The sequence below is a fragment of the Nymphaea colorata genome, chromosome 3 (genome assembly GCF_008831285.2).
Source record: "Nymphaea colorata isolate Beijing-Zhang1983 chromosome 3, ASM883128v2, whole genome shotgun sequence".
NCBI lineage: Eukaryota > Viridiplantae > Streptophyta > Magnoliopsida > Nymphaeales > Nymphaeaceae > Nymphaea > Nymphaea colorata.
The window spans coordinates 17,576,916-17,603,269 of NC_045140.1; the positions used below are offsets into that span (position 1 = coordinate 17,576,916).

At 41.9% G+C, this 26,354-nt stretch overlaps 2 protein-coding genes across 3 annotated transcripts; both read left to right on the forward strand.

Annotated features, from left to right (window-relative positions):
- Positions 1-2,204: 2,204 nt before the first annotated feature.
- LOC116249810 (trihelix transcription factor DF1-like) lies at positions 2,205-7,477 on the forward strand. Of its 2 annotated transcripts, none has more exons than XR_004171254.1 (3): positions 2,205-2,564; positions 5,594-7,037; positions 7,109-7,233. XR_004171254.1 is itself a non-coding variant. In XM_031623084.2 (3 exons), exons 1-3 carry the CDS (start codon positions 2,245-2,247, stop codon positions 7,238-7,240), a joined length of 1,536 nt encoding a protein of 511 aa, XP_031478944.1. In that variant the 5' UTR covers positions 2,205-2,244; the 3' UTR covers positions 7,241-7,477. The 2 variants fall into 2 exon arrangements, 1 of the variants encoding a protein (XP_031478944.1); XM_031623084.2 differs by having other exon boundaries at positions 5,594-6,677; positions 7,109-7,477.
- A 13,566-nt stretch (positions 7,478-21,043) lies between these two features.
- Positions 21,044-26,132, forward strand: LOC116251569 (nudix hydrolase 2-like). The gene is made up of 9 exons (XM_031625915.2): positions 21,044-21,318; positions 21,953-22,146; positions 23,632-23,697; positions 24,216-24,353; positions 24,597-24,674; positions 24,774-24,824; positions 24,911-24,945; positions 25,056-25,164; positions 25,686-26,132. Exons 1-9 carry the CDS (start codon positions 21,096-21,098, stop codon positions 25,866-25,868), a joined length of 1,077 nt encoding a protein of 358 aa, XP_031481775.1. The 5' UTR covers positions 21,044-21,095; the 3' UTR covers positions 25,869-26,132.
- Positions 26,133-26,354: the final 222 nt, after the last annotated feature.

A 26,354-nucleotide genomic window follows, 5' to 3' on the forward strand; every position in this document is an offset into this window, starting at 1 on the left:
TCCAAATTCACCCATATGTAAGTCCACTTCTAATCATAAATTATCATAGTCATCTATTTAGCAAAGTAAGTTTGCTCTTTTAAAAATGTGTTCATAGTTTTTCTCCGATAAAACCAATTGAACAGTTATTCTTGAACTTCGATGCCGTAGAAGGTTGCTTTCTCATTTCAGAAGCACCATCCGTGTGGTGTTTTCTCAGATTTTTTTTCAATATTTTTGAATAAATAACAGCATTTTCTTGATATATTGGTCAATACATGTCATTCAAGGTGTACAAGCCTCATATCACCGAGCCATTACACCTCCTTGTGCTTTTTAGTTCGATGTAGATGCAATAAGTATCCATTGGCAAATACAATGATAATGATAGAGTCACATGTGAGCTTGTGTGGACACCTATCACATTTAAGCTTGCAATTGTCTATGCCCACGCATGCACATAGTTTTTCAACCAAGCAAATAACTTAATATGAATATAGAATCTAATTTCACAATTTGTATCTGATCCGAATATGATATATGGATTCGAATCTGAATTTTAAACTGACAAAAAACAAGGGTATTATATATAAATTATTTATTTAATACCAATTTCGATTATATGACTTCTTGAGCTGATTTTGTTTTTTTTTTTTCCATGTTTGATCTTTCATAATAGTTTGATTTGATATTCGATTCAAATTTGATACATTAAAATCCCTATCAATGCCAAACAAGCGTGCATCACGAAGCAATGGCTACTCTCCATGTTTTTGATGCACAAGGTGACAGCCCATGATAGTCAAGTGGAGCCTTTCATCATTTCCATGTCCCAAGGGTTGAATTATCAACTCTATTTATTTGTTTGGATTATCAACTCTATTTATTCGTTTATTTGTTTTTCCTCCTTTGGCCGAAGAAGAAGGGTTTGCTCCTATCACCATTTAATGGTTTAGGCATCTGTTTATATGAATATCTCTATTTCATTTTGTTTATTTTTGCTGGATATTAATAGTGTCAAAATGTCACACTATTAGGTTGCTACCATGCTAGAGAGTTGCATCAATCATGATACAATTTACAATCAATTTGGCCCTTGAGGAGCCGTTTTTATTAGAATTATTATGTGAATATTTTATGAATCTACTTCGATATTTCTATAAATTTATCTCAATTTCAAAACAGTTTCATTAAACACTCGCAAAGTATTCCTAATGTCACATGACCACTAAAGCCTGTCTCTACTAGTACTACCGATCCGCTAGTCGCTTGCCCCATGTCTCTTTCTCCCTATATCCTTCTCGTTGTTCCTCTCTTGTTATGGGTGCTTCTCAAATTGACATAATTGTTTGTGGATTTGGGTGTTTTTATCCCATATTTGTAATATCTTAAGTCTAGGTTATTGCTAATGATCACTATAACACGACAAGAGCCTAATTGCCGTCGGTCTTAACTATCGAAAGAGGCGCAAAGATCATTTGAGAAAACAAAATGCATAGAAAAAGCTCGTAATGTATTAATCTTAGAAAACCCGTAACAAAATGTATAGAAAAAGCTCGTAATGTATTAATCTTAGAAAACCCGTACATCATGAGGGAGATAAGAAAGAAGAATAATCGCAACTTGCTTATACATAAGATGGTTGAAACCTTAAAAAACCTTCGGTGCCGCGCGGGCCAAATATACTTGAAAAAGTCAAGCCATATAATGTCACAAGAAAAATTACATTACTTTGTGTGTGAATGTTGTATAGGCAGTTGCCCACACAAACGAGCCCGTGGCGTGCATTCAAAATACAACTTTTATGTCTTCATTATATCTTTATAGGCGGGGTTAAAAATCATTGGTTCTACCTCAAGTCCTGGATAATCTTTAAGGATGTGCTAATCCACATGAGTTTCATGATATATCAATCAGTATATGCAATATACATTTATATGCCGCTTTATAATGTGATAAATCATATAATAATTTCGGAGTTAACCTGCCCAAGTGACCAAGTTAGCTAGTCAAGGTGACTTTAGCCGTCTCGGTACTGTGTCCGGAGCAGTGTTTCAAAATCGGTCCGACTCGCTATTTTGACTCGGATGGCTTGATTTAACGGTGCTATTTTTTTTTTACTTTGATAAACTTTTTAATACAAATGTTAGTTTTTACCGCAGATGTTGGACGTATCCTCTTTTCATAGCTATCCGCCGGCTTAAACGGTAAAAGGAGAAGGAACAGTTACAAGGGAGAGGGAGAGGGAGGGGAGAGAAAGAGAGGATGGAGCCCCCGTTTGAATTCTCTCCGGCGGGAGTCGCCCCGATTCCGTCAACTGTCAGCCACCAGCCACGGTCAGGTATGGCTGACGCTCCGCAGGAAAACACAAGTCCTTTGGCGCAGCATCCGTCTACGGAGGTTCTGCCTGACGGTGGCCGGAAAAGTCTTTCTCCCGTCTGCGGCGAGGAGCTGACCAAAGGCGGCACCACCAGAAATCGGTGGCCGCAGGCAGAGACGGCCGCGTTGCTTAGGATTCGCTTGGAGATGGACTCTGAGTTTAGGGATTCTAATCTGAAAGGGCCACTCTGGGAGGAAGTTTCCAGGTAAGATCGGTTCTTGTTTTCCTCATACATCCCTTTACAAGTACAGGAACGACAATTTGTTGGTAGTTCTGCATGATAGTTGTTGGAAAGAGAACTGAATTTCTCAAAATTTTCCGGGTTTTTTCTGGACAAGGCGATGCAAATAAATATCCGAATACAAGATAAAAGATCTTTCATGCATGTGGGAAGCACCGGGAACACCAGGGCTTCTTTTTTTATCGTATAGGCATTTATCCGTAGACACTTGACCTAAGTTGGGATGTGCATGCAGTTTCTCATCTTATCTGGGTTTCAGGCATACGTGGCGCATGAGGGGGGTTGTTTGTGGGGGTGATCTTGGAGCACGGTAGCTAGAAGATTGTTATATTTAACCCTGTTTTGATTTTTTTTTTTTAGTTGGACATAGGTAAGACCTTCGATCTGAAGTACTTCATATTTCTGTAGTTGGAAGAACTTGACTTCCAGAGCATTCGATTAATAATCACGATATGTCAACGGAGCAATTTTTCTTTTCTCGCGATCTTTAAAAGGATTGCACCAGTACGTCCTGTCATAATGTCGTCCTGATGATAACTTTACGTGTTCTACATTGTTCGCGCTCTTGCTGAAGCTAGGGCAGCTAGAAATACATGTTCGTACAACATTTGAAAAAAATCGGGGCCGCTATATACTAATTACCGAATTTTATTCTCATTTTCTCATCATGCACGAGAGTCGTTTAGTGAGTTATGTGGCAATGTTGATGGAACAATGATCTTTTTGACGTTATTGTTGTTTCTGCTTTCATGATTATGAAATTTCAACACTGGGAAGACAGTGGAGAAGTACTCAAAGGAGGAAATTGGACGAGATAGTTCTCTTTGCTTTTAAGTTCAACTATTGTCGCTGTGATTTCTTTCGTATTATGGGTTTGAGATATAGTTGACATGTTGTGTAAAAGTTGGTGTATGATTCATGCGTACATCTTCTCAATGAAAACTTCACATGCTAACATCCATTGTGTACAGAGACAGTGAAGCTGAATTTGGTTAAGACATTTGTTTGGAGAATCTTTTGCTTTTTTTTTTTGGGAGACATTTTTGTTTTTGGAGACAATTTTTTTTTTTTCTGAAGACAGCATGCTTTAGGTACATTTTCACATTAGAGTGCAAAAATAGAGGAAATGCTAGTTACTAGGTAAATGGATAAAGAATGACCCCCTAGAAACAGATGATAATCATTTGAAATACAAACCAGTCCATGATTTTGAAACAACTGTATCAACTGAACCAGTAAAGAAAACATGGAGCCCTGTCTCCTGTGTACAGTGAAACATCTACTTATGATTCACAGCTTAGCATCAATCGTTAATACACATCCAATAAAGCTTGTCTTGGCATCAGCCTATGTTGTCAAGGTCTCGCCTAGGCATAGACTAAGTGTAAGTCCACACCCGTCGCCTAAGTCCACCACTTAGGTGACGGGATATGTGCTGGCACCTAGGCTCGCCTAGGATGGCTTAGGCGCCAACAAGCCTAGTCCATGGGAAAGTGAAAAGTCACCTTCTCTTTCAATTAATGTTTCTTAATTGAGTATATATTGTTATGTACTTTATTTTGTATTGATTACGTATTTTTATGTATCGTTATATTGATAATATAGTATTGTGATACCGTATACCTGTTATATGTATTGTTAATTTGTTATGCCTGTTATAAACTTATATGTATATACTATTATGTACTGTTAGTTTGTTTTGTTAACCAGCTGCTATACCTGTTACATGTATTGTAATACCTGTTATATGTGTTGCTCATTTGTTATAATACTGTTATAATAGCTGCTGCTATAACTGTTATGTGCTGTTAATCTGTTTTATTATATATAATACCTGCTGTTATACTGGTTATATGTATATATTGTCATGTACAGTCTGTTATACCTATTATAGAGTATTGTATCAACCTATTATATGTATGTACTATTAGCCTTATATAATATGCTGTATTGTGATACCCATTATACTTATATGTATGCATTAGTATGGTTATGTACTTATACACATTGTTACTGTTGTGTACTTATATGTATACTATTATGTACTGTTAGTCTTTTTTATTATATTATGTCTGTCTTTCAGTATGGATGGATTAAAGCCTTTTGCAAATTTACGTTTTTTCTTCTAGAGATTAGATTTAGTTTTTTTTTTGGTTTCTTGTATTAGATTACATTTAATGGGTAATGTTAAACTTCTTCTATTGATTTTACATATTCAATGAAGTCAACAATTAATTTTTGATTGCTTAAGTCGATCATGCTTGTTATATTACTGCTCTCCACATTTCAAGTATTAGTAATAGTTAATCAAAATAACTTGACATATTAATATAACTAAAAATAAAAAAAATGGTCACCTTTTTTGCCTAGGCCAGCCTAGGTGCTAGGCGCTGCCTGGTGGGTGCCTTGACAACATAGGCATCAGCAAGATATCATCGGCATCAGCACATGCCACTAAGGATAATGAAACAGAGAAATGCCTATTAGACTCCTATTCCCATACTTGGGTTACAGGCCTCTGATGAGCTGTTACGAATTTAGCAAGGCAAGTGGTTCAGACCTGCATCTAGCAATCCAGAATTCAGCATGAAATGTTGTACATTATAATGCTTAATTGACAAAACCAAGTTTAAGATTAGATAAACAAAGATTGAAAACCTCTAAGCCATTGGTCTATCACCTTCCTTTTGTTGTCATATATCTGGACAATCTATGAGGTCACAGATCTTATGACTTTCGTTTGTTTTTGTCACTTGTGAATAAATTGCACAGTTTGTTTTTTTTTCATGTACTTCCTTTTCCGAGGCTCGACATTCCATGAATTTGTGCCATAGAAGCTGTTCTCTTGGTACCACACAATTATTTTGTTAAGATCTGACTTGTGGTTTGTGTATTTTTTTTTTCTTCTTCTCAATTTTAGTGGTGGTTTTGTGTTATAAGTTCTTGTTAAATTGTCCATACTATGATATTTTGACTTTATAACATTGTTTTAGGAAACTTGCAGAATTTGGATATCAAAGGGATGCTAAGAAATGCAAAGAGAAATTTGAAAATATTTACAAATACTATAGAAGGACCAAAGAAGGAAGAGTGGGCCGCCGAGATGGTAGAAGTTATAGATTCTTTAATGAACTTGAAGCTCTGGAGGCCAACAACATTAACAATCACATAAACCAAGATTTTATGAACAATAATGGGTCTGAAAATGCAAGGCCACGTGCAATTTCAACTCAAGATGCTGATTATGGTTACCATCCAACTATAGATTGGGATGCCTTACCATTTGAGAACCTGGACCTTCTCACCTGCTGTAATTTGTCTGACTCATCGGACAGTGGTTCTGATGATCCTGAATATATGATAGACTACAAATCTAGCACCAACCTCCTCATTTTGTTTGAGAACTTCTTCAAGCAGGTGATTGCAAAGCAGGACGCCATGCACCACAGATTTCTTGAGATGTTGGAGAAGAGGGAGAATGATTTGTTGGCAAGAGAGGCAGCATGGAGAGAAGAGGAAAGGGCAAGGGTTGATAGAGAGAGTCAAGCAATTGCTCAAGCGAGGTCCTTGGCTGATTTACGATATGCTGCTATCATTTCCTCTTTGCAGAAAATATGTAGCAGAGATATAAAATTATCCCATTTGGATCCACCTATGATTCACCAGTTTGTAAATGCTAACAGTGATATGGAAGAATCACATGAGAGCAAAGGTCTGACTTCAGGTTCTGGCGGCAGATGGCCACGCTCTGAAGTTCATGCATTGATTGAACTCAGAAAGGGGAAAGGGTTGAAATTTCAGGAGACGGGAACCAAAAGTGGACTTTGGGATGACATAGCAGCTGGTATGGCTAGATTGGGCTACAATCGTAGTGCAAAAAGGTGCAAAGAAAAATGGGAGAACATTAACAAGTACTTCAGGAAAACAAAGGGGAGCAACAGGAAGAGGCCACGTAATTCAAAGACTTGTCCTTATTTTGATGAACTGGAGGTCTTTTATCAAAAGGGCATGCCTAATTCCTTCGCAAAAACTCTGACAGGCACCGACATGATCAGTGATGAAGAAGTCTTGGAGCAGGTTATTGAATTGTTCAACGATGCATCTTTTCACAGTTCCATGTAATGCCATGTAGTCACACCACCATAAGGCATGCATGGAGATACATGAGGATCAAGATGATTCTCTCTTCTCTATCCGCGCATATATATGTTTAAACTGTAAACACATGCGCACACCCACACACACACATTATATACATATGTATATTTTTTCGTATTTATATGTGTAACGTGTATGTGAGGTTTGTTAGTAGCTTGCTGGAGCTTTTTTTCCTCACAAATGTATTAAACTGCTCCTGCTGCATGTTTCTATTGCTTTACCAAGTCAGGACAGTAACGTTCTGATGAAATATTCACAATTCCAGGCGTTCTTTCCATGGTAGGAAAACATGTGCAGACATCCCTTCTGTTTTTATTCTTCGCTTGGTCAATGACATGGATCTTTCACAGGTGTATGCAAATTCGAAGCATGAGAATTCTGCTGGAACACTTATGACATCTCAGGCTGCTAATTCTGCCGTGGTGCCCTTCCCTTCAATAAAAGATGGAAGCGTGTTGGTTGAGAACAGTTTGAAACATTGATTCTGAAACTTCTTGCAGGAGTTGTATTTTTTTGTTCTGTAAGAGTTTCTGACAAACCACCTTGCTGGTCTTATACGCATAAAAGGTATTCACGTATGCTTACAACATCCTTTTGTAGCACGGAAATAAACTTGGGAAAGAGTTTGTATAGCGCGGGATGTTCGATGCATGTGTAAATATGCAAGCTTGCAGTTCAATACATCTTCCAGTAAAATATTCTCAAATTATTTGCGTTCATCTGCCGTTATTTATGTCTGCAGGTGGTCTTTTGTTTCTGGAGACCATGAAGGTGTTAATATTTTCCTGTGCTTCTATTTTCTGGTCCATGAGGTAGCATTCTTTTAACAAATTTTTTGTGTTAAATGAATACGGTAAGCCTTGAGGCGCTTTCTGCAAACTGCAGCGGCACACCCAACTTCGATTACTTAAACTGAATTTCAAGTAAAGGCCCAAACTTTGTATAAAATCATAAATAGTACTGGCATTTACTGTCACACCCCGACCTTTTTGACACTCGAACATTTTTTTTTTTCTAACATCCAACATCGAGGTGTGACTACACAATAGTTCAAAAAGGAATGAGCCAAGCAATTCAAAACAATGGGGCAAGCTTTCCATTATATAGCATTTCAATTCAATTGTACATTTGACAAAAATGCCCCAAAATCACAACATCGATGCCTCATCAAAACAAGGCATCAGTAAAAACCAAAAACCCGACGCGCCGGCACTACAAGAACAAAACAAAACCCAAAACCTCCCCAGTAGGACGTGAGTGTAGCCATCTGCTCAGCCTGCTGCCCCGGGTACACCAAAACCTGAAAAAAAGGAAACAACTGAAGGCTTAGCCTTCGCAGTATGGCAACAAGCCAGGAAAAGTCCAAGCCCTCTTAGGTCGGGCTCAGTACACAAACAAACATCAGAACAATCTATCATTATGTCGTGTCAAGACACGACATGCAGACGCCACTCAATGGCTACAATAACATAATTTCAATCACATGCAAGGCATCATCAACATGTCACTTGCATTCATAAGCACAACAGTCACATGCACAACAATCCTATATATTTCAATCACATACATTGCAGTTTCATTACTATCAGTGAATTTACAGTTCCTGTGGGTGCAAACACAGGCACGTGCACACCGCGGGCGGCCCACAGCCGAGAGACAACCCCCGTGGTGGCCCAGAACAGTATGGATCCATCTATCCGCTGCAGCGGTAGAGCACTCATCCATGGATGTGTGAATTCCAAGGAGAGATACTCAGCCTTCCCTAGGACACCCAGGTTGGGAAGGCGGGAGCCTACGCTCCAAGCACATCACACAACAGTACCCTGGGGCCTTGCACCGCCTGCGCTCCGAACAGGCGAGACCAGTGGCGAAAGTGGGACAACTCCCATATACATAGTCACATCCCACTGGCCTCTCATCTCTTATTCTTTCATTCTTATACTTATACTTGCACAAACACATTTAACTGGCTAGCTCCTGAGGTTGGTTCACTTCACGAGTGAACCCACACCTCCAATTGCCTCCACACGAGGGTTACACATAACCACAACAGTTTTGGCTAGCCGTCAATCAATATGGGCACAACTACCCACTGTGCAAACATTTGTATCATTGCCCGCGGCAATGGGTATTCAATAAACATAACATTCACATTCATCATCATAACAATCACATCTTTGAAAACTTAGCCAAACCACAGAAAGTAGTCTCAATCTGTGGTGGGCTCGTAGCTGTCCTATGCAGTTATCATGCTAGAATGCTTTCTAATGCACAATTGGGGTCGAGGAGACACTCGACTCGATACCCCGCCTCATCTGTCCTAAACAGTTATCAATTCTAGCATGCACATGCAATGCGTAACATTATCAAAACAATTACTATAAGCCTTTCAAAACAATTCATATCATATATCAATTTATGTACATGCATACACATATTCATTCACGGAACACTCAATCAATTCATATCACAAATCCTAGGATCCCATGATCCTAGGAACACACATTCATTCACTTGCCCAGGCAGGGATTTGCCTGGAATGTCGCCATACCTGTGGCGCGTTCACAAGAATCTTCAAAATGCCTCGAGCTTCGAATCCGGTAACTCAAGGTCGACGGGACGTACCCGGTGAACCTGCAGACACCAACACAAGATAAGATTCCTACTACAAACCTCAACAATTCAAACAAAAACAAAACAAGGTCATTGAGGCACGCGTCATCGCCTCAAGAGGGTGTCGACGGGTAGTGTCGACCCACAAGTTCTCCAATAGGGTCACTTCCCACTCCTAGCCGTGCCAATAGATGCCAAAACTCAAAGCCATCAATCCGTCTATCACTAACGCCTTTCTCAAAATTCCCTTTTTCTTAAATCAAGGCGTCTACCCCAAAGATATTTCCAACTTATGTACGTTATCCCTATTTAACTCCAAGATGCACCCGTTCACAAAAACGCGTGCTACAGGCTCACTAAAACGGTCCTAAATCTTCCCCACAACCTCACAAACTCTACCATGTCTCCCCTAATGCTTCGAAAATTAATCTATCATGCTTAAATGATCATCCAAAATATGAATCTTCGCTTCCCAACATAATCGCAAGCTTTCCCCAAAAACGAAATCACTAACATGTGTTCCAAATAATCAATTCAAAGCTCTAGCATGCTCAACCAATAATTATGAGCGTTCCAAAAAGAAATATATCATAAAATAGGTTCAATTTCGCCTTGCTCACCCCGATTGAAGGTCTAAACTGCTGTAATCCTCCCGGCAGCCACCTCACGCGTCCAAGTGGTCCCCAAACGGCTAAAATCCTCCAATGCCGCCACTACCAAGGCCTTCTCTAATTGCTGTTACGAGGGGGAAGACAAATCCCCAAGCTGAAAACGGATCCAACAGTGATAGCACAGTGAAAATCAGTGAGAGAAAGTACTTGATTGGAGAAAAATCGAAAACGAGCAGAAAATGGGGAGAGGGTTCGGTCAAAAGGGGAAAAGAAGGCAGTGAGGGGAGAGGACGGGAGAGAAGAGAGAGAGACGGTGGAGAGTGAGACGAGTGACAGTGGGAGAGGGAGAGTCGTTCGGTAGAGAGGGGAGACGAGAGACAGTGGGAAAGGGAGGGTCGTTCGGTGGAGAGGGGAGACGAGAGACAGTGGGAGAGGGAGAAGGGAAAGAAAACGGGAAGGAGAAGAAAAGAGAAGAGAGGAAGAGGCAAGGGACGACAGGGTTCACCTCAACGCCGCCGTCGTCGCCGCCGCCGCCGCCGTCGCCGCCGCCGCCGCCGTCGCCGCCGCCGCCGCCGTCGCCGCCGCCGCCGCCGTCGCCGCCGCCGCCGCCGTCGCCGCCGCCGCCGCCGTCGCCGCCGCCGCCGCCGTCGCCGCCGCCGCCGCCGTCGCCGCCGCCGCCGCCGCCGTCGCCGCCGCCGCCGCCGTCGTCGTCGCCGCCGCCGCCGCCGCCGCCGCCGCCGTCGCCGTTGCCTTCTTCCCTGAGCTCCGGTCGTGGGTAAGGAAGAGACGGTAAGAGGAAAGCGAAGGAGAAGAGAATGCGAGGGAGGAGGGACAGCGTCGGGCTCCTCTCGCGTGGGGCTAGGGTCCGGGTCTGGACCCTGACCCGACCCGCTCCGCCCAAACGCCGCGCGTTACATCCTACCCTCCTAACAAAAAAATTTCGTCCTCGAAATTAGATCATACCTCAATGCAAGAACAAGTGCGGATATCTCTTCCGCACGTCCTCCTCAGGTTCCCATGTGCTCTCCTTCAATCCATGGTACTGCCATTCCACCTTCACTAAAGGGATTCTCTTTGTGCGAAGCACTTGCTCTCTTCGATCCACAATTCTGATAGGTTTTTCTTCCATTGTCAGATCATCTTGCACCTGAATACCTTGAAAATCAATCACATGTGTCGGATCTGGTACGTACTTTCGAAGCATGGAAACATGAAAAACGTCATGAACATGACTCCAGTCTGGTGGTAGTGCCAATCTATAGGCCACCTCGCCAATCTTCTCTAATATCTCAAAAGGTCCTACGAACCTCGGGCTCAACTTTCCCTTCACACCAAAACGAAAAACACCTCTAGTAGGGGAAATTTTCAAAAACACATGATCACCCACCTCAAAAGTCAATTCTCTACGACGAATGTCGGCATAGCTTTTCTGTCTACTCTGAGCAGTCAACAACTTTTTCCTTATCAATTGCACTTGGTCGGTGTAGTGTTGCAAAACTAAAGGGTTTTCGATTTTTCCATCACCCAATTCGGTCCAACAAGCTGGCGATCTGCACGGCCTTCCATACAAAGCCTCAAAAGGTGTCATCCCAATACTAGAGTGGTAACTGTTATTATATGCAAATTCTGCCAGTTTCACATGTTTGTCCCATTCTCCTTTCCACTCTAAGACACAAGCACGCAACATGTCCTCTAAGGTCTGAATGGTCCTCTCCGATTGCCCATCAGTTTGGGGGTGGAACGCTGTGCTTAGCTTAAGCTTGGTACCCAAAGCCTTCTGCAAATGCCCCCAAAATCTAGAGGTAAAACGTGGATCTCGATCCGAAATGATAGACCTTGGCACACCATGCAATCTCACTATCTCGCCAATATATAACTCTGCGAGACTTTCCAAAGACTGATTAATTCTAATAGACAGAAAATGAGCGGACTTCGTCAGTCGATCAACAATCACCCATATGGCATCATGCTGTCTTCGGGTGTGAGGCAATCCAACTACAAAATCCATTGTAATGTCTTCCCATTTCCACACCGGGATATCGATTCTCTGCAACAAGCCTCCGGGCCGTTGATGCTCTGCTTTTACTTGTTGGCAAACCAAACACTTTGCCACATATTCTGCAATTTCACGCTTCATTCCAGGCCACCAAAAATTTCTCTTCATATCCTGAAACATCTTTGTACTGCCAGGGTGTATAGAAAACTTAGATTTATGAGCTTCATCAAGCAACCGTCGCTTCACCCCTTCTTCTCTAGGGACCCACAATCTATGTCGAAACCACAATGAACCCTCTTCATCTTGATGCCAGAAAGCATCTACCTTCTTACACTCTTCCACGTTCTTAGCAAAATCAGGATCTTCCTTTTGCTTCAATACAAGCTCTTCCATCAAAGGGTGTTGTATCACGGCACTCATCGTTGCTTTGTTCTCGCCACAAAGGTAAGGTTGCCATGCTATCACATCTTGTAACAAATTCCAAGAACATGCTAACATACAATACATCGTTGCCTTAGCTTGCCTGCTCAAAGCATCAGCCACCACATTCGCCTTGCCTGGATGATATGATATCGTGAAATCATAATCTTTTAGGTATTCAATCCATCTTCTTTGCCTCAAATTAAGATCACTTTGAGAGAATATATATTTCAAAGACTTGTGATCTGTAAACACTTCAAATGTTGCCCCATAGAGATAATGCCTCCAAATCTTTAGTGCAAACACAACTGCTCCCAACTCCAAATCGTGAGTGGGATAGTGTTGTTCGTGTGTCTTCAACTGCCTTGATGCATAAGCCACCACACGGCCATTTTGCATCAGCACACAACCATAACCGATTCCTGATGCATCTGTGTACAGTACAAAACCCGAATGACCTGATGGAAGCGTCAGAATAGGAGCAGCAGTAAGCTTGTCCTTCAGAGTTTGAAAACTCCTCTCACACTCTTCATTCCAAATAAACTTCACTCCTTTTCTCAATAGCTTAGTCATTGGTGTAGCTATTTTCGAAAAGTCTTGTATGAACCTGCGATAATATCCTGCCAATCCCAAAAAGCTTCTAACCTCGGTTACACTGCATGGCGTCCTCCAGTCCTGCACAGCTGACACCTTAGCCGGATCGACGGATACTCCATCCTTAGAGATTACATGACCCAGAAAGTTTACCTTCTCTAGCCAAAATTCACATTTTGAATACTTGGCATACAACTTATGCTTGCGCAAAAGACCCAATACACTTCTCAAGTGATCTCTATGCTCTGTCACACTCTCTGAGTACACCAAAATATCATCCACAAAAACAATAACAAATCGGTCCAAGAACTCTTGGAAAACCCGATTCATGAGGTCCATGAACGCTGCGGGAGCATTGGTCAACCCAAAAGGCATGACCCTGAATTCATAGTGCCCATATCTGGTTCGAAATGCAGTCTTAGCAACATCTTCCTCCCGTATCAAGAGTTGATGATAACCTGTCCTCAGATCGATCTTGGAGAAAACCTTTGCATCCTTAAGCTGATCAAACAAGTCTTCAATTCTAGGAAGCGGATACTTATTCTTGATGGTGATTTGATTCAACATGCGGTAGTCGATACACAAACGCATTGTCCCATCTTTCTTCTTCACAAACAACACTGGTGCTCCCCATGGTGACACACTAGGTCGGATGAAGCCCTTGTCTAAGAGCTCCTGCAATTGCTTCCTCAATTCTTCTAACTCTGCTGGTGCCATACGATAGGGTGCCTTAGAAATAGGAGCTGTCCCTGGTGACAACTCTATCTTGAACTCCACTTCTCGTGTTGGAGGCAAACTTGACAGTTCCTCCGGAAACACATCAGGGTACTCACTCACAATTGCCACATCCGGTAACCTTACCGGTTCCGGCTCATTGGTCAACACATTGACCAAGAAGGCAACACTTCCATTTTCTATCAATCGTTTAGCTTTCAATGCAGACACCATTATCTTATCAGTTCGACTGGCCTTACGAGCATGGAACTCCACAGGTTGCATTTCATCAGTCAACAATTGTATCTGCTTCTTCCTGCAATCTATATTAGCATAATGTGCATATAACCAATCCATGCCCAAAATCACATCAAATTCGTTAAAACTCATGATCACCAACTGTGCAGGTAAGTGATGTTGATGGATCTCCACGTCCACATCAGATAGATACTCACTACACGACTCTTGAGCATGCATAGGGCTAACAACTTTCAGAACATACGGCATCTTCCTAGCAGGCACTTCTAGTGAAGTAGCAAATCGACTAGATATAAATGAATGGGTCGCCCCAGCATCAAACAACACTCTAGCAATATGAGAACCAACAAGTAAAGTACCTTCAACAAGGTCGTGTGCCTGAAGCTCCTCCACGGTAGTAGCATAGACACGTCCAGTCGTCTGTCGTGCGCTAGAAGGACCGGCCTCTGGCTTCTTCAACTCTCTTTCTTTCCTTAAGGGACAATCCTTGATAAAGTGCCCCATCCTTCCACAGTGTAAGCAAGCTCCGATCTCTCGATAGCACGGCTTTCCAGGGTGCACACGCGAACAAGTAGGGCACCTCTGAGAAGTCGGAGTAGCCACTGACCCCTGGGTGGCCTCACTACGGGTTGGCTGGTTCCGTCTGAAAGTTCGATCATCCCGCCTCTCATAAGGCCTTGTCCTGCCTGCAAAGTGGTGGCGCTTCACCTGGGTTCGTCCACCTTGTGAATGCTGGCTTGCTTTCTTCTGGTGATCCTTCTGTGTCCTCGCCCAGTCTTCTTCTATACATCTTGCCATAGTGACCGCCTCGTCCAAGTCACGAGGTCTGCTCGTCAAAACTTTGGTTCGCAGTCCCTCCCGCAGACCGCGCACAAACTTGCCTGCCCTGGCTCCGTCTGTAGTGTAGAAGTGTGGGCAATACGCCTCCAAGTGTCGATATCTTGTAATATATTCCTCCAAGCTCATTTGATTTTGCTGTAGATCAAGAAACTCTTGCATGTTCTTGTCTCTAGCATGCACTGGGTAGTAGGTGTTGAGGAAGGAATCTCTAAACTGCTTCCAAGAAATTGACGGTTGGCCTGCATACCGGATCTCAAGAGTTGATTTCCACCAATCCATGACATCACCTTTCAGCAGGTAAGTGCCATAGTTCACTTTGTCTTCCTCAGGCATCTTCAGAAGCACAAAGATGCGTTCAACTTCCTCAATCCACTGTTTTGCCTTATCGTGACTGCACCCTCCTGAAAAGATAGGCGGCTGCATCGCCATGAACTGTTGAAACGACACCGCTGATGCCTTCTCCTTAAGTGGCGCAGTGGTGTCTCTGGAAGGAGATGCATTACTCCTCTGGTTACTGACCATGGATTGCACAAGGGAGGTCAGTGTTTGCAACGTGGTCAGCAAAATAGACTGTTGATCCACAGGTGGAGTTTGCCTCAGTGGGGTTTGAGCACCCCCACCCAATTGGGCATACTGGTGCCCTGACGTACTGTCGTCGCGTGGGGTATGCGCATCAGAATGGGCCGGACTAGGCTCTCTCTGTGCCTCTGTGGACGGTCCAGCTCGCTTCTTACCCTTACGATGATATTCCATCTGTACACACAAGAACCTTAATCTCAAATCCAGTCTATGACTAATCTCACAAATCAAATCACAACGTGCATTAGCACGAAGTTCAAAACATAGATCACATTACGTACTTATACGTGAAAAAGCATAACCACAATAACAATCTAATCAAATGAATGCGTATCTGGGCAACACGGCTTCACAAATAGGCTTTAACTCACATCCATAGTGGGGTTTGCCATGGCTCTGATACCAAAACTGTCACACCCCGACCTTTTTGACACTCGAATATTTTTTTTTTTCTAACATCCAACATCGAGGTGTGACTACACAATAGTTCAAAAAGGAATGAGCCAAGCAATTCAAAACAATGGGGCAAGCTTTCCATTATATAGCATTTCAATTCAATTGTACATTTGACAAAAATGCCCCAAAATCACAACATCGATGCCTCATCAAAACAAGGCATCAGTAAAAACCAAAAACCCGACGCGCCGGCACTACAAGAACAAAACAAAACCCAAAACCTCCCCAGTAGGACGTGAGTGTAGCCATCTGCTCAGCCTGCTGCCCCGGGTACACCAAAACCTGAAAAAAAGGAAACAACTGAAGGCTTAGCCTTCGCAGTATGGCAACAAGCCAGGAAAAGTCCAAGCCCTCTTAGGTCGGGCTCAGTACACAAACAAACATCAGAACAATCTATCATTATGTCGTGTCAAGACACGACATGCAGACGCCACTCAATGGCTACAATAACATAATTTCAATCACATGCAAGGCATCATCAACATGTCACTTGCATTCATAAGCACAACAGTCACATGCACAACAATCCTATATATTTCAATCACATACATTGCAGTTTCATTACTATCAGTGAATTTACAGTTCCTGTGGGTGCAAACACAGGCACGTGCACACCGCGGGCGGCCCACAGCCGAGAGACAACCCCCGTGGTGGCCCAGAACAGTATGGATCCATCTATCCGCTGCAGCGGTAGAGCACTCATCCATGGATGTGTGAATTCCAAGGAGAGATACTCAGCCTTCCCTAGGACACCCAGGTTGGGAAGGCGGGAGCCTACGCTCCAAGCACATCACACAACAGTACCCTGGGGCCTTGCACCGCCTGCGCTCCGAACAGGCGAGACCAGTGGCGAAAGTGGGACAACTCCCATATACATAGTCACATCCCACTGGCCTCTCATCTCTTATTCTTTCATTCTTATACTTATACTTGCACAAACACATTTAACTGGCTAGCTCCTGAGGTTGGTTCACTTCACGAGTGAACCCACACCTCCAATTGCCTCCACACGAGGGTTACACATAACCACAACAGTTTTGGCTAGCCGTCAATCAATATGGGCACAACTACCCACTGTGCAAACATTTGTATCATTGCCCGCGGCAATGGGTATTCAATAAACATAACATTCACATTCATCATCATAACAATCACATCTTTGAAAACTTAGCCAAACCACAGAAAGTAGTCTCAATCTGTGGTGGGCTCGTAGCTGTCCTATGCAGTTATCATGCTAGAATGCTTTCTAATGCACAATTGGGGTCGAGGAGACACTCGACTCGATACCCCGCCTCATCTGTCCTAAACAGTTATCAATTCTAGCATGCACATGCAATGCGTAACATTATCAAAACAATTACTATAAGCCTTTCAAAACAATTCATATCATATATCAATTTATGTACATGCATACACATATTCATTCACGGAACACTCAATCAATTCATATCACAAATCCTAGGATCCCATGATCCTAGGAACACACATTCATTCACTTGCCCAGGCAGGGATTTGCCTGGAATGTCGCCATACCTGTGGCGCGTTCACAAGAATCTTCAAAATGCCTCGAGCTTCGAATCCGGTAACTCAAGGTCGACGGGACGTACCCGGTGAACCTGCAGACACCAACACAAGATAAGATTCCTACTACAAACCTCAACAATTCAAACAAAAACAAAACAAGGTCATTGAGGCACGCGTCATCGCCTCAAGAGGGTGTCGACGGGTAGTGTCGACCCACAAGTTCTCCAATAGGGTCACTTCCCACTCCTAGCCGTGCCAATAGATGCCAAAACTCAAAGCCATCAATCCGTCTATCACTAACGCCTTTCTCAAAATTCCCTTTTTCTTAAATCAAGGCGTCTACCCCAAAGATATTTCCAACTTATGTACGTTATCCCTATTTAACTCCAAGATGCACCCGTTCACAAAAACGCGTGCTACAGGCTCACTAAAACGGTCCTAAATCTTCCCCACAACCTCACAAACTCTACCATGTCTCCCCTAATGCTTCGAAAATTAATCTATCATGCTTAAATGATCATCCAAAATATGAATCTTCGCTTCCCAACATAATCGCAAGCTTTCCCCAAAAACGAAATCACTAACATGTGTTCCAAATAATCAATTCAAAGCTCTAGCATGCTCAACCAATAATTATGAGCGTTCCAAAAAGAAATATATCATAAAATAGGTTCAATTTCGCCTTGCTCACCCCGATTGAAGGTCTAAACTGCTGTAATCCTCCCGGCAGCCACCTCACGCGTCCAAGTGGTCCCCAAACGGCTAAAATCCTCCAATGCCGCCACTACCAAGGCCTTCTCTAATTGCTGTTACGAGGGGGAAGACAAATCCCCAAGCTGAAAACGGATCCAACAGTGATAGCACAGTGAAAATCAGTGAGAGAAAGTACTTGATTGGAGAAAAATCGAAAACGAGCAGAAAATGGGGAGAGGGTTCGGTCAAAAGGGGAAAAGAAGGCAGTGAGGGGAGAGGACGGGAGAGAAGAGAGAGAGACGGTGGAGAGTGAGACGAGTGACAGTGGGAGAGGGAGAGTCGTTCGGTAGAGAGGGGAGACGAGAGACAGTGGGAAAGGGAGGGCCGCCGCCGTCGCCGCCGCCGTCGCCGCCGCCGTCGCCGCCGCCGTCGCCGCCGCCGTCGCCGCCGCCGCCGTCGCCGCCGCCGCCGTCGCCGCCGCCGCCGTCGCCGCCGCCGTCGCCGCCGCCGTCGCCGCCGCCGCCGTCGCCGCCGCCGCCGTCGCCGCCGCCGCCGCCGCCGCCGTCGCCGTCGCCGCCGCCGCCGTCGCCTTCTTCCCTGAGCTCCGGTCGTGGGTAAGGAAGAGACGGTAAGAGGAAAGCGAAGGAGAAGAGAATGCGAGGGAGGAGGGACAGCGTCGGGCTCCTCTCGCGTGGGGCTAGGGTCCGGGTCTGGACCCTGACCCGACCCGCTCCGCCCAAACGCCGCGCGTTACATTTACATAGTAATCATTACTTAGAAAAAATCTTGACAATTTTTTTTTGTTCTTCTTTACCATCAACCCTTACGTGTAAAGGTTTATGGTGTACTTATTTCTTCTATATGCATATCCATGACTCTTTAGTAGGGAATTGAGGCAGTCGATCACATAGAAAAACTATAACAAATGCACTCACCATTGTAACCGCCAAGCAGTATAAAAACAGACAACTCCTTGAAAGCGTTTGCAGGTGATGCAGCTGGGATCGTCATGTGTTCATGACGATTAGCCTGGATTATGATTCACATATATAGCAAGTAATGCTTGGTGCACCTGCAACACACTCACTAGAGAGGGACCTCGAAATTTATACTGGTTATTTCCTGGATCAATTTCATACCGAATATCATTAATAAAATTCCCAATTTAATTAAACATAAAACCTTATATAATGAGCACTGGTTAGAAAGAAACCATAATCTAAGAAACATCCAAGTTAAGCAACGCAGTTATTTTCTACAAGACGGGCACTTCTGAATTCGAGTCTTCCTTTTACATCTTCTCCATCGCAGGTTTCTAAATCTCACAGATTACTGTACGAAATTTTTTCAGTTACATACATAAAAAAATAGGACATAAGAGAAAAACAAGTTACCCATTTAGAATTTCCGGCTCTATCATTAGCAGCAGTTGCGGATCAAGGAGGAGAGTTACCTCTGCAAAATGTGTCGTTGAATAGCTCTGGTCATCAGTCATGACCTCCTTTTATGAAGTTTCCGCCATGAGTCACCGAGAAAAACACGTCTCGGTTAAAGAGTTGTTTGGTTCTTCTGGTAAGCCGTAAGCAAGAGCAGATTCTCTTTCCTTTCCCTTGTCCCCAGGATTGTGACGATATCGACATCGTCCGGTGAGGCTGTGCGAGAAGGCGTTTCTTTATTGTTTATCAGATCCCAATGACAGGAAAGAAAGACTGATTTTGTTGTGGGGCGTCGATCTCTGAGCTTTCCTGCACGCGTCCCATTGTCGATACGCGATTCACGGGGACGATTTTGGGGACGCAACAAGAAATTGAAATGAGGTGCTTGGGACGGAGATTTGCGGCAGTGATAATTAATTTGCGTAGGACAAAGCGTACTACCATGATTGCATTGACAATATATTGCAAAATTATGAAAGGATATTGACTAATATATCACTTATAAAATTAGTCAGAAGAATAATACGTAGAAGCTGCAAAATTTTTCTTCATGATGTAGGATAGTTGACGGCTTCAAGGCTTCAAAAGTGCCAAAAAGGTTAAAACAAGAAAAAAGCCATAAACTCTCCCGGGAAAACGATGAGCATGCATCTTTATAAAAAAAATTACTTAAAAATAAGAAAAATCACAAAAATAAAATTGAAAACCCAGTGAAAAGTTAATGAAGGGAACTTGGTAGAGAAGTTTAGAAGCCGCTGTTCAAAGTAAAGAAATGGGAAGAGGACGGAACGGAAGTTGTTTTTTAAAGTAAAAAAAAAATATCAAAATGTAAGCATTTACTTGATCAAATAAATTGGTAATTTTATTTAAAAAAAAAAATCAAAATTTGCACCTTATAAGAACAGAATAATGTAAGAGACTGTTGTTCCCACGGTTTCTCTTTTAAATGTTTATTTCAATGAAATAACTGCACAGAGGATAATTAATAATATGCTGATCGATATTTTCAGGAAAAGAATGGGATTACTTTCATCCTTTTTCTCAAAAGTAACTTTTGTTTTTAATTTTTGTTTTAAAACCCCAACAAACCCTGGCCATTGTATGTTATTAAAGCTAGGCATCGACTTGGGGTCCTTCCAGGTTTCTGGTTTCTGGCTTAAAAAAGTGGGCTGGGGCCAGCTCGAGCCTAGCAATGAATCAGTTTGGCTAGACTTGTGCCGATAAAATATTAATTAATATTTTTAAATAATTTTTTATATTTTATATATAATATACATATTTCAACTGTTTTTATTAAAATTGAATCGACGCGGTCCCTACCCGGGCAGTTAAAATGGGGCCGGCCCGACCCGGTCCGGCCGGATGCCGGGCACTGTGTTATGGCTATAAGATGGCGAGACCGTCTGGTGGTTACTAACTGCAACGTGGCGGGGAAAAGGCTTTGTACTGGACGCCTAAGTGCGTTAGGCTTTCTCGAACAAAAGGCACAAAAGGCGGGAGGCCATCTCGATCGCAACGTGGCGACTTTCAGCGTGCGTACTGTGTCGTGGCCAAATAAGTATCGACTGTCCGGATCCTCTGTTCCTCGTCCCTCTTCCGACGAATGAGGAAGTTCATGGTTGCCATTTCCGCTACAGTAGAAGCTTGCTCTGTACGGACGCACTTTGCCTCCTCCTCCTCCTCCTGCATTGGACCTCTCAAACGTGGGATCCTCTCGCCGGCGGTTCTGTCCAACGCTTCCCCCGCTGCTTTTCCGAGAAGCTTGATCCTACGGAGGAAGATCGCGCCCGCTTCTCCACTTCTCCCGGCTTCCCGCTTCTTCCGAGGTACTAGTTCCTGTTCGATTTTCCTTTTCTCCCTTCCGTTTTTTTGGGAATTTTACTGTGCGTGGTTGATGTTTGTAAGAAATTTTTTTGGTCCCCTTTTCCTTTTAGTTTTCTCATGATGGTAACTTTGCTCCTTTCAACCTCATGTTACTCTGTTAAAAAATTTCTTCATTCAATTACTTTTCACAGTACAGAGTAGTTCTAGGGTCCCTTCCGCAAAATTTTGTTCCAGAATTTGACGGAAGTTTGACTTTTCTGACTAGTTTCGATAAGAGAATTGTTCTTTAATAAGCTGAGTAAAATCTTCAAGTGTTTGTACATTGAGCAAGGTTCCGGTTTACGAGTGCTTTTTACCCATCACAAACAGCAGTTACCCTTTGTAGAACGTGGGAAATTTTTAGTGCATTCTGTTCGTTTTTCAATCGCTTTTTTCGAAATTTGATGAGTACACATAGTTCCCCGTGTACTTTGATTAGTAGATCCGTTCCCTTTTTCTTGCCTCAAGCTTGTAACGGTTTTTGTTGTTTGTTTATCCGGGGATTTTTTTGTTTGTTTGTTTTTCATTTTCCTTGTGTTTAATTGCATTTTATTAACGGATTTATGCCTGCTAAAATTTGGAGTTTCGTTCCTCAAGATTTTGTGGTTAGGGCTTCTAACTGCTTCGAGGTCAGAAGAATGTCGATCTTGGCAAGTTTGCCCGTTGATGTTGAAATACTAAGCGGAGTGGATGACAAGTACGACGGCGTCACCGTTGAGATCAAGGAGCCGGTAGATGTCACTGCATTCGCAGCTTCGCTCAAAGCTTCGATATCCAAGTGGAGACTGCAGGTTATCCTTTTCTCTCACTTGAGAATTTATTTGAAAATTCTCTTAAGCTTTCTTATTTTTTTGGTGACATGCTGAAGATGGAATGGTGTTGTCTACCTGCTTTGTTCCTGCATTTTCTTTTATTCTGTGCATTATATATATATATATATATATATATATATAGATAGATAGATAGATAGAGAGAGAGAGAGAGAGAGGGAGAACACACACTCACACAGGCTCTTTCTGAAGTGATGAAATGTATATCTTGTAGGGCTTAAAGATCAGTGAGTGGCTTGATTGATATTTACAAATTGATTTATTTGGCCAATTATTCATTCATATCAGGTTAATTCGGTCTTCTGTACCATGTGGTAATTTTTCTTAAGACCATATATTATCCACTTCATGGTTACAACACAGTTCTCGTGTTTTTATTAATGAGCTTTTTGTTGAGTTATTTGACAAAGTTGTTTTTCTCAGGAACGTTGGGAATTCAAAAAAGTTTAAAATATACTAAAAGTAATCTAACATTATGAAACTAAGATTTTTATACTAATTTTTTGCAGATACGTTGAGAAAATTCAAGTTAGCTTTTGAAATTTTAAAATAAACAGCAAATGGAAACAAGCATTAAAAATACATCAGCAAAACTTTTTATAAATAAGGAAAAAGCTATTGCAACAGTCCCATGATATTGTCATGAAAAGTTCTTTCTTGACAGATTTGAAATATTGCAAGATTTTCCCTTTTCAAAATGGATTATACTGTTTCAGTGATAAAAGCACTTACATTTTCAAAATATCTATGTGTGACTTTCGTCTACTTGAATACCACTCTCTCTCTTTCTCCACACACCCATCCAACAATTCCTGCTTGGCTATTCAAGGATGTGCTTCTATGGTCCATTTAAAATTTAATATACTTCTGCCATTGCACAGTTGTTATGGTACTAGGAAATATGCACACATTCTCCTCTGGAAGTTGTGCAAATCTGATATTGTTTTAGATAATTGGCCTTCTTTATTTTTTCACCATATGTACTTGAGTGTACAATGTGAGAAGAAATCAGTGCATGTTATTTGCCATATGTACTGATGCCAAATTCATGTCTTGGCTGCATAAATTGTTGGGATTTTCAACATAAACACCTTAATCTTTGAAAGACAAAATCTTATGATGTTTACATTCTGATGTCATGCTGAGTTTATGCTAAATATGCATTAGAGAGAAGATCTGTGCTGGATGTTTTTGTCCTGTAATGAAAATGATACATCTCAAAGGCAGTCCATATCTTGTATTGATATTATTTTCTTAAGAGCTCTTTATTTTAATTGTCACATCATCCCCTTGTATGAGCATATGTGAACTCCATAAAGACTACTGAATCAATGAATTAACTGCCGCATCCGCATCCATATGACATACTCTAAGCATCATTAAAAAGCATGGGTGCTATAATCTACTTTTATCAATATCCTGACCTTTTGTCTTTTTTGTTTTCAGGGTAAGAAAGGAGTTTGGCTAAAAATTCCAATTCAATTGGCAAAACTTGTCCCTTCTGCAGTTGAGGTAACAATATCTCTTGCTTCTGTTTTATCTGAAACTGGCACTCTCATTTGTTTTTGTGGCTTCATTCATTAGATATTCCTTTAATGTTGACCATCACTTCTTTATTTAATTTGTGGATGGTATGCAGCCTACTCATGAGATAATGAGACTGATAAATCGGTAATTAATCTAAGCAATGCACAAGCAGTTGGTGGAATATGGCTCATGCTTTTATTTGTTACTGAAAATGTTTAGATGATTTTAGTACACGAGTGACTTTAGTGTATATATCTCATTTTTTGTTACTATTGATTGAGGCTGATTGTTTTTTACATAGCATCAGTGAAAAGTTGAACAAATTCTGCATTTCCTGTTGTTCCATTAGTTGAGACAAACTTGTTGGGATTTTTACCTTATTCTGGTCGGGATGGTTTCTCACTAGTATTTTACCTTGTTTACCTGTAGGCTATACTACATGTAGGAAGATCAAAGGAACTTGTCCTGCCCAAGCTTCTATTGATTCCTTTATTAACCTGTAGGAAGGGTTCTGGTACCACCATGCTGAACCAACGTATTTGATGCTTGTGCATTGGCTTCCTGACACACCTCATACGTTGCCAATCAATGCTACACATCGAGTGGGTATTGGTGCTATTGTGATAAACAGTGAAAGACAGGTAAGTTATTTGGATTTGCAGTTAACATGTTTCTATTTATCTTTGGCACATGTGCTTATGCATTTCATGAGATGTGTCAGACAGTTACTTACACAGGGGAAGCAATTATATTACTAATTTTTGAAGATTTTATTCGTTATTGTTCCTACTTCAGTAAGAAAGATTTACTTTATGCTGAAAATTTATTTGGTATCTCTGGTTTGGAAACCTGCAACCCTTGGATATGTGGGGATTGTACTTTAGATGCTGGTAGTCCAAGAGAAGACAGGGTTCTTTAAAGGTACTGGTGTGTGGAAGATTCCTACTGGCGTCATTGATGAGGTCTCTATTTTTACATATCCGTTATTTTGATTTTTCTATTTGCCTCTATCTTGCCGTCATAACCTGATGACATTACAAACTTTAAACATTTTCCTGTAGGGTGAGGATATAATATCTGGGGCTATTAGAGAAGTGAAAGAGGAAACAGGAGTAATCAAAATATCATTTCCCTGTTTTCAATTTTTTGAGTGGTGGATTAACACTCTTGATGTTAACTTTGTTCTTTTTTTCCTCAGATCGAGACTGAGTTTTTGGAAATTCTTACATTCAGGTTTGTATATGTAGACATATATGCATAAATATACTTGTGTATAAGTTGTTCTGTTGATTCTTGCATGCAAGTTTTTTTGTTGATTGAGTGCAGAATATTCAATGTTGCAGACAAATACACAAATCCTTCTTTGAGAAGTCAGATCTGTTTTTCGTGTGCATGCTGCGTCCCTTGTCATTTGAAATTCAGAAGCAAGAGTTAGAAATAGAAGACGCACAGGTAAATTCATTAGCTGTCATCCATTTAATTGGAGCTTGAGTAAACGGTCGTCCTAATTTTGAAACAATGGGCTGTTTTTCTGGTTTTCCAAATTTACACGTTTATGTCCATGGAGTCTTATGCTTCGCTAGTGGCAAATGGTGTTCTATCAGCCCATTGGTTCGTAGACTGGTAGTGACAGAATATAAACAGAAAAAGAACTTGGAGATGCTGAGATGGGTTCTACTTATAACTTCCACCCTTCGGAGGTTGGGGTTGGGGAGGAAATCATGAAGAGCTTTTGGGGTGTGGATGAGGCTGCGAAACCGTTCCACAGCCCTCCACGGGATATGCATCCTTATTGGAGTATGAGCAGCTTTTGGCGTGGCTGAGGCGCCTGAAGCTCTCAATGGGCATTTTCCTCCACTATACAAGAGAGTTTCGGTTCCAATTCTTGATGGCAGGAGTCTTTCCCTGAGATTATGCAACATTTATGTATGTATCTGCAATATGACCAGTCCTTTTTTCTGCTACGTGAACAGTGGATGCCACTGGAGGAATATGCATCACAACCCTTTGTCATGCAACATGAGATGCTGAAGAAGGTTTCTGACATTATTTTTGCAAAAGCTGCGAACGGGTATGCTGGTTTTACTCCTGAGTTTGGACACCATTCTGGACGTTCCTGTTACTTGTACCTCAATGGCAGGGATTTAACTATGTAGGTCATTCATTCCTTTCTATAGCATTTGCTTTTGCATCAGACAGTATTTATTTTTCCGATTCTATACATTACATGTACTCCCCCTCTCCTTTTCATTTTTCTTGTTTCCATTATAAACACTAAAAGGGAGAGAATTGGTTGGTGGCTTGGTATGCTGGCCAGTGGAACCAAATGATTGAACCACTGGATTCAGGTCCATAGTCACAAACAATGTCAACCATCATGAAATTTCATGATTTAATAAAAAAAAACATTTTTATCTTAATCTCTTGGTACCTAGAATGTCAATACATTGTCAAGCCATTATTGTTGTTAAAAACAACAGAACGTTAGCACGATGTCACTTGATCTGCTGTTCTCGCCAGGACCAGAATTAGTTGATATTCCTCTGTTGTCAACGAACAAATGTCTTAACAAGTTGCACTTTCATCTATGGCCTTGTCATGCCAAAACAAGTTCGATTACTTGCGGTTGAGCACCCGAAATG

Excerpts from the sequence above, each read along its gene's own strand:
- LOC116249810 (XM_031623084.2), top strand. The coding sequence starts at position 2,245 with ATGGAGCCCCCGTTTGAATTCTCTCCGGCGGGAGTCGCCCCGATTCCG. Across the intron at positions 2,565-5,593 it reads CTCTGGGAGGAAGTTTCCAG|GAAACTTGCAGAATTTGGAT; the intron begins GTAAGATCGGTT and ends ACATTGTTTTAG. Across the intron at positions 6,678-7,108 it reads ATGAAGAAGTCTTGGAGCAG|GTGTATGCAAATTCGAAGCA; the intron begins GTTATTGAATTG and ends GATCTTTCACAG.
- LOC116251569 (XM_031625915.2), top strand. The coding sequence starts at position 21,096 with ATGAGGAAGTTCATGGTTGCCATTTCCGCTACAGTAGAAGCTTGCTCT. Across the intron at positions 24,946-25,055 it reads TTGGAAATTCTTACATTCAG|ACAAATACACAAATCCTTCT; the intron begins GTTTGTATATGT and ends TCAATGTTGCAG. Across the intron at positions 25,165-25,685 it reads TAGAAATAGAAGACGCACAG|TGGATGCCACTGGAGGAATA; the intron begins GTAAATTCATTA and ends CTACGTGAACAG.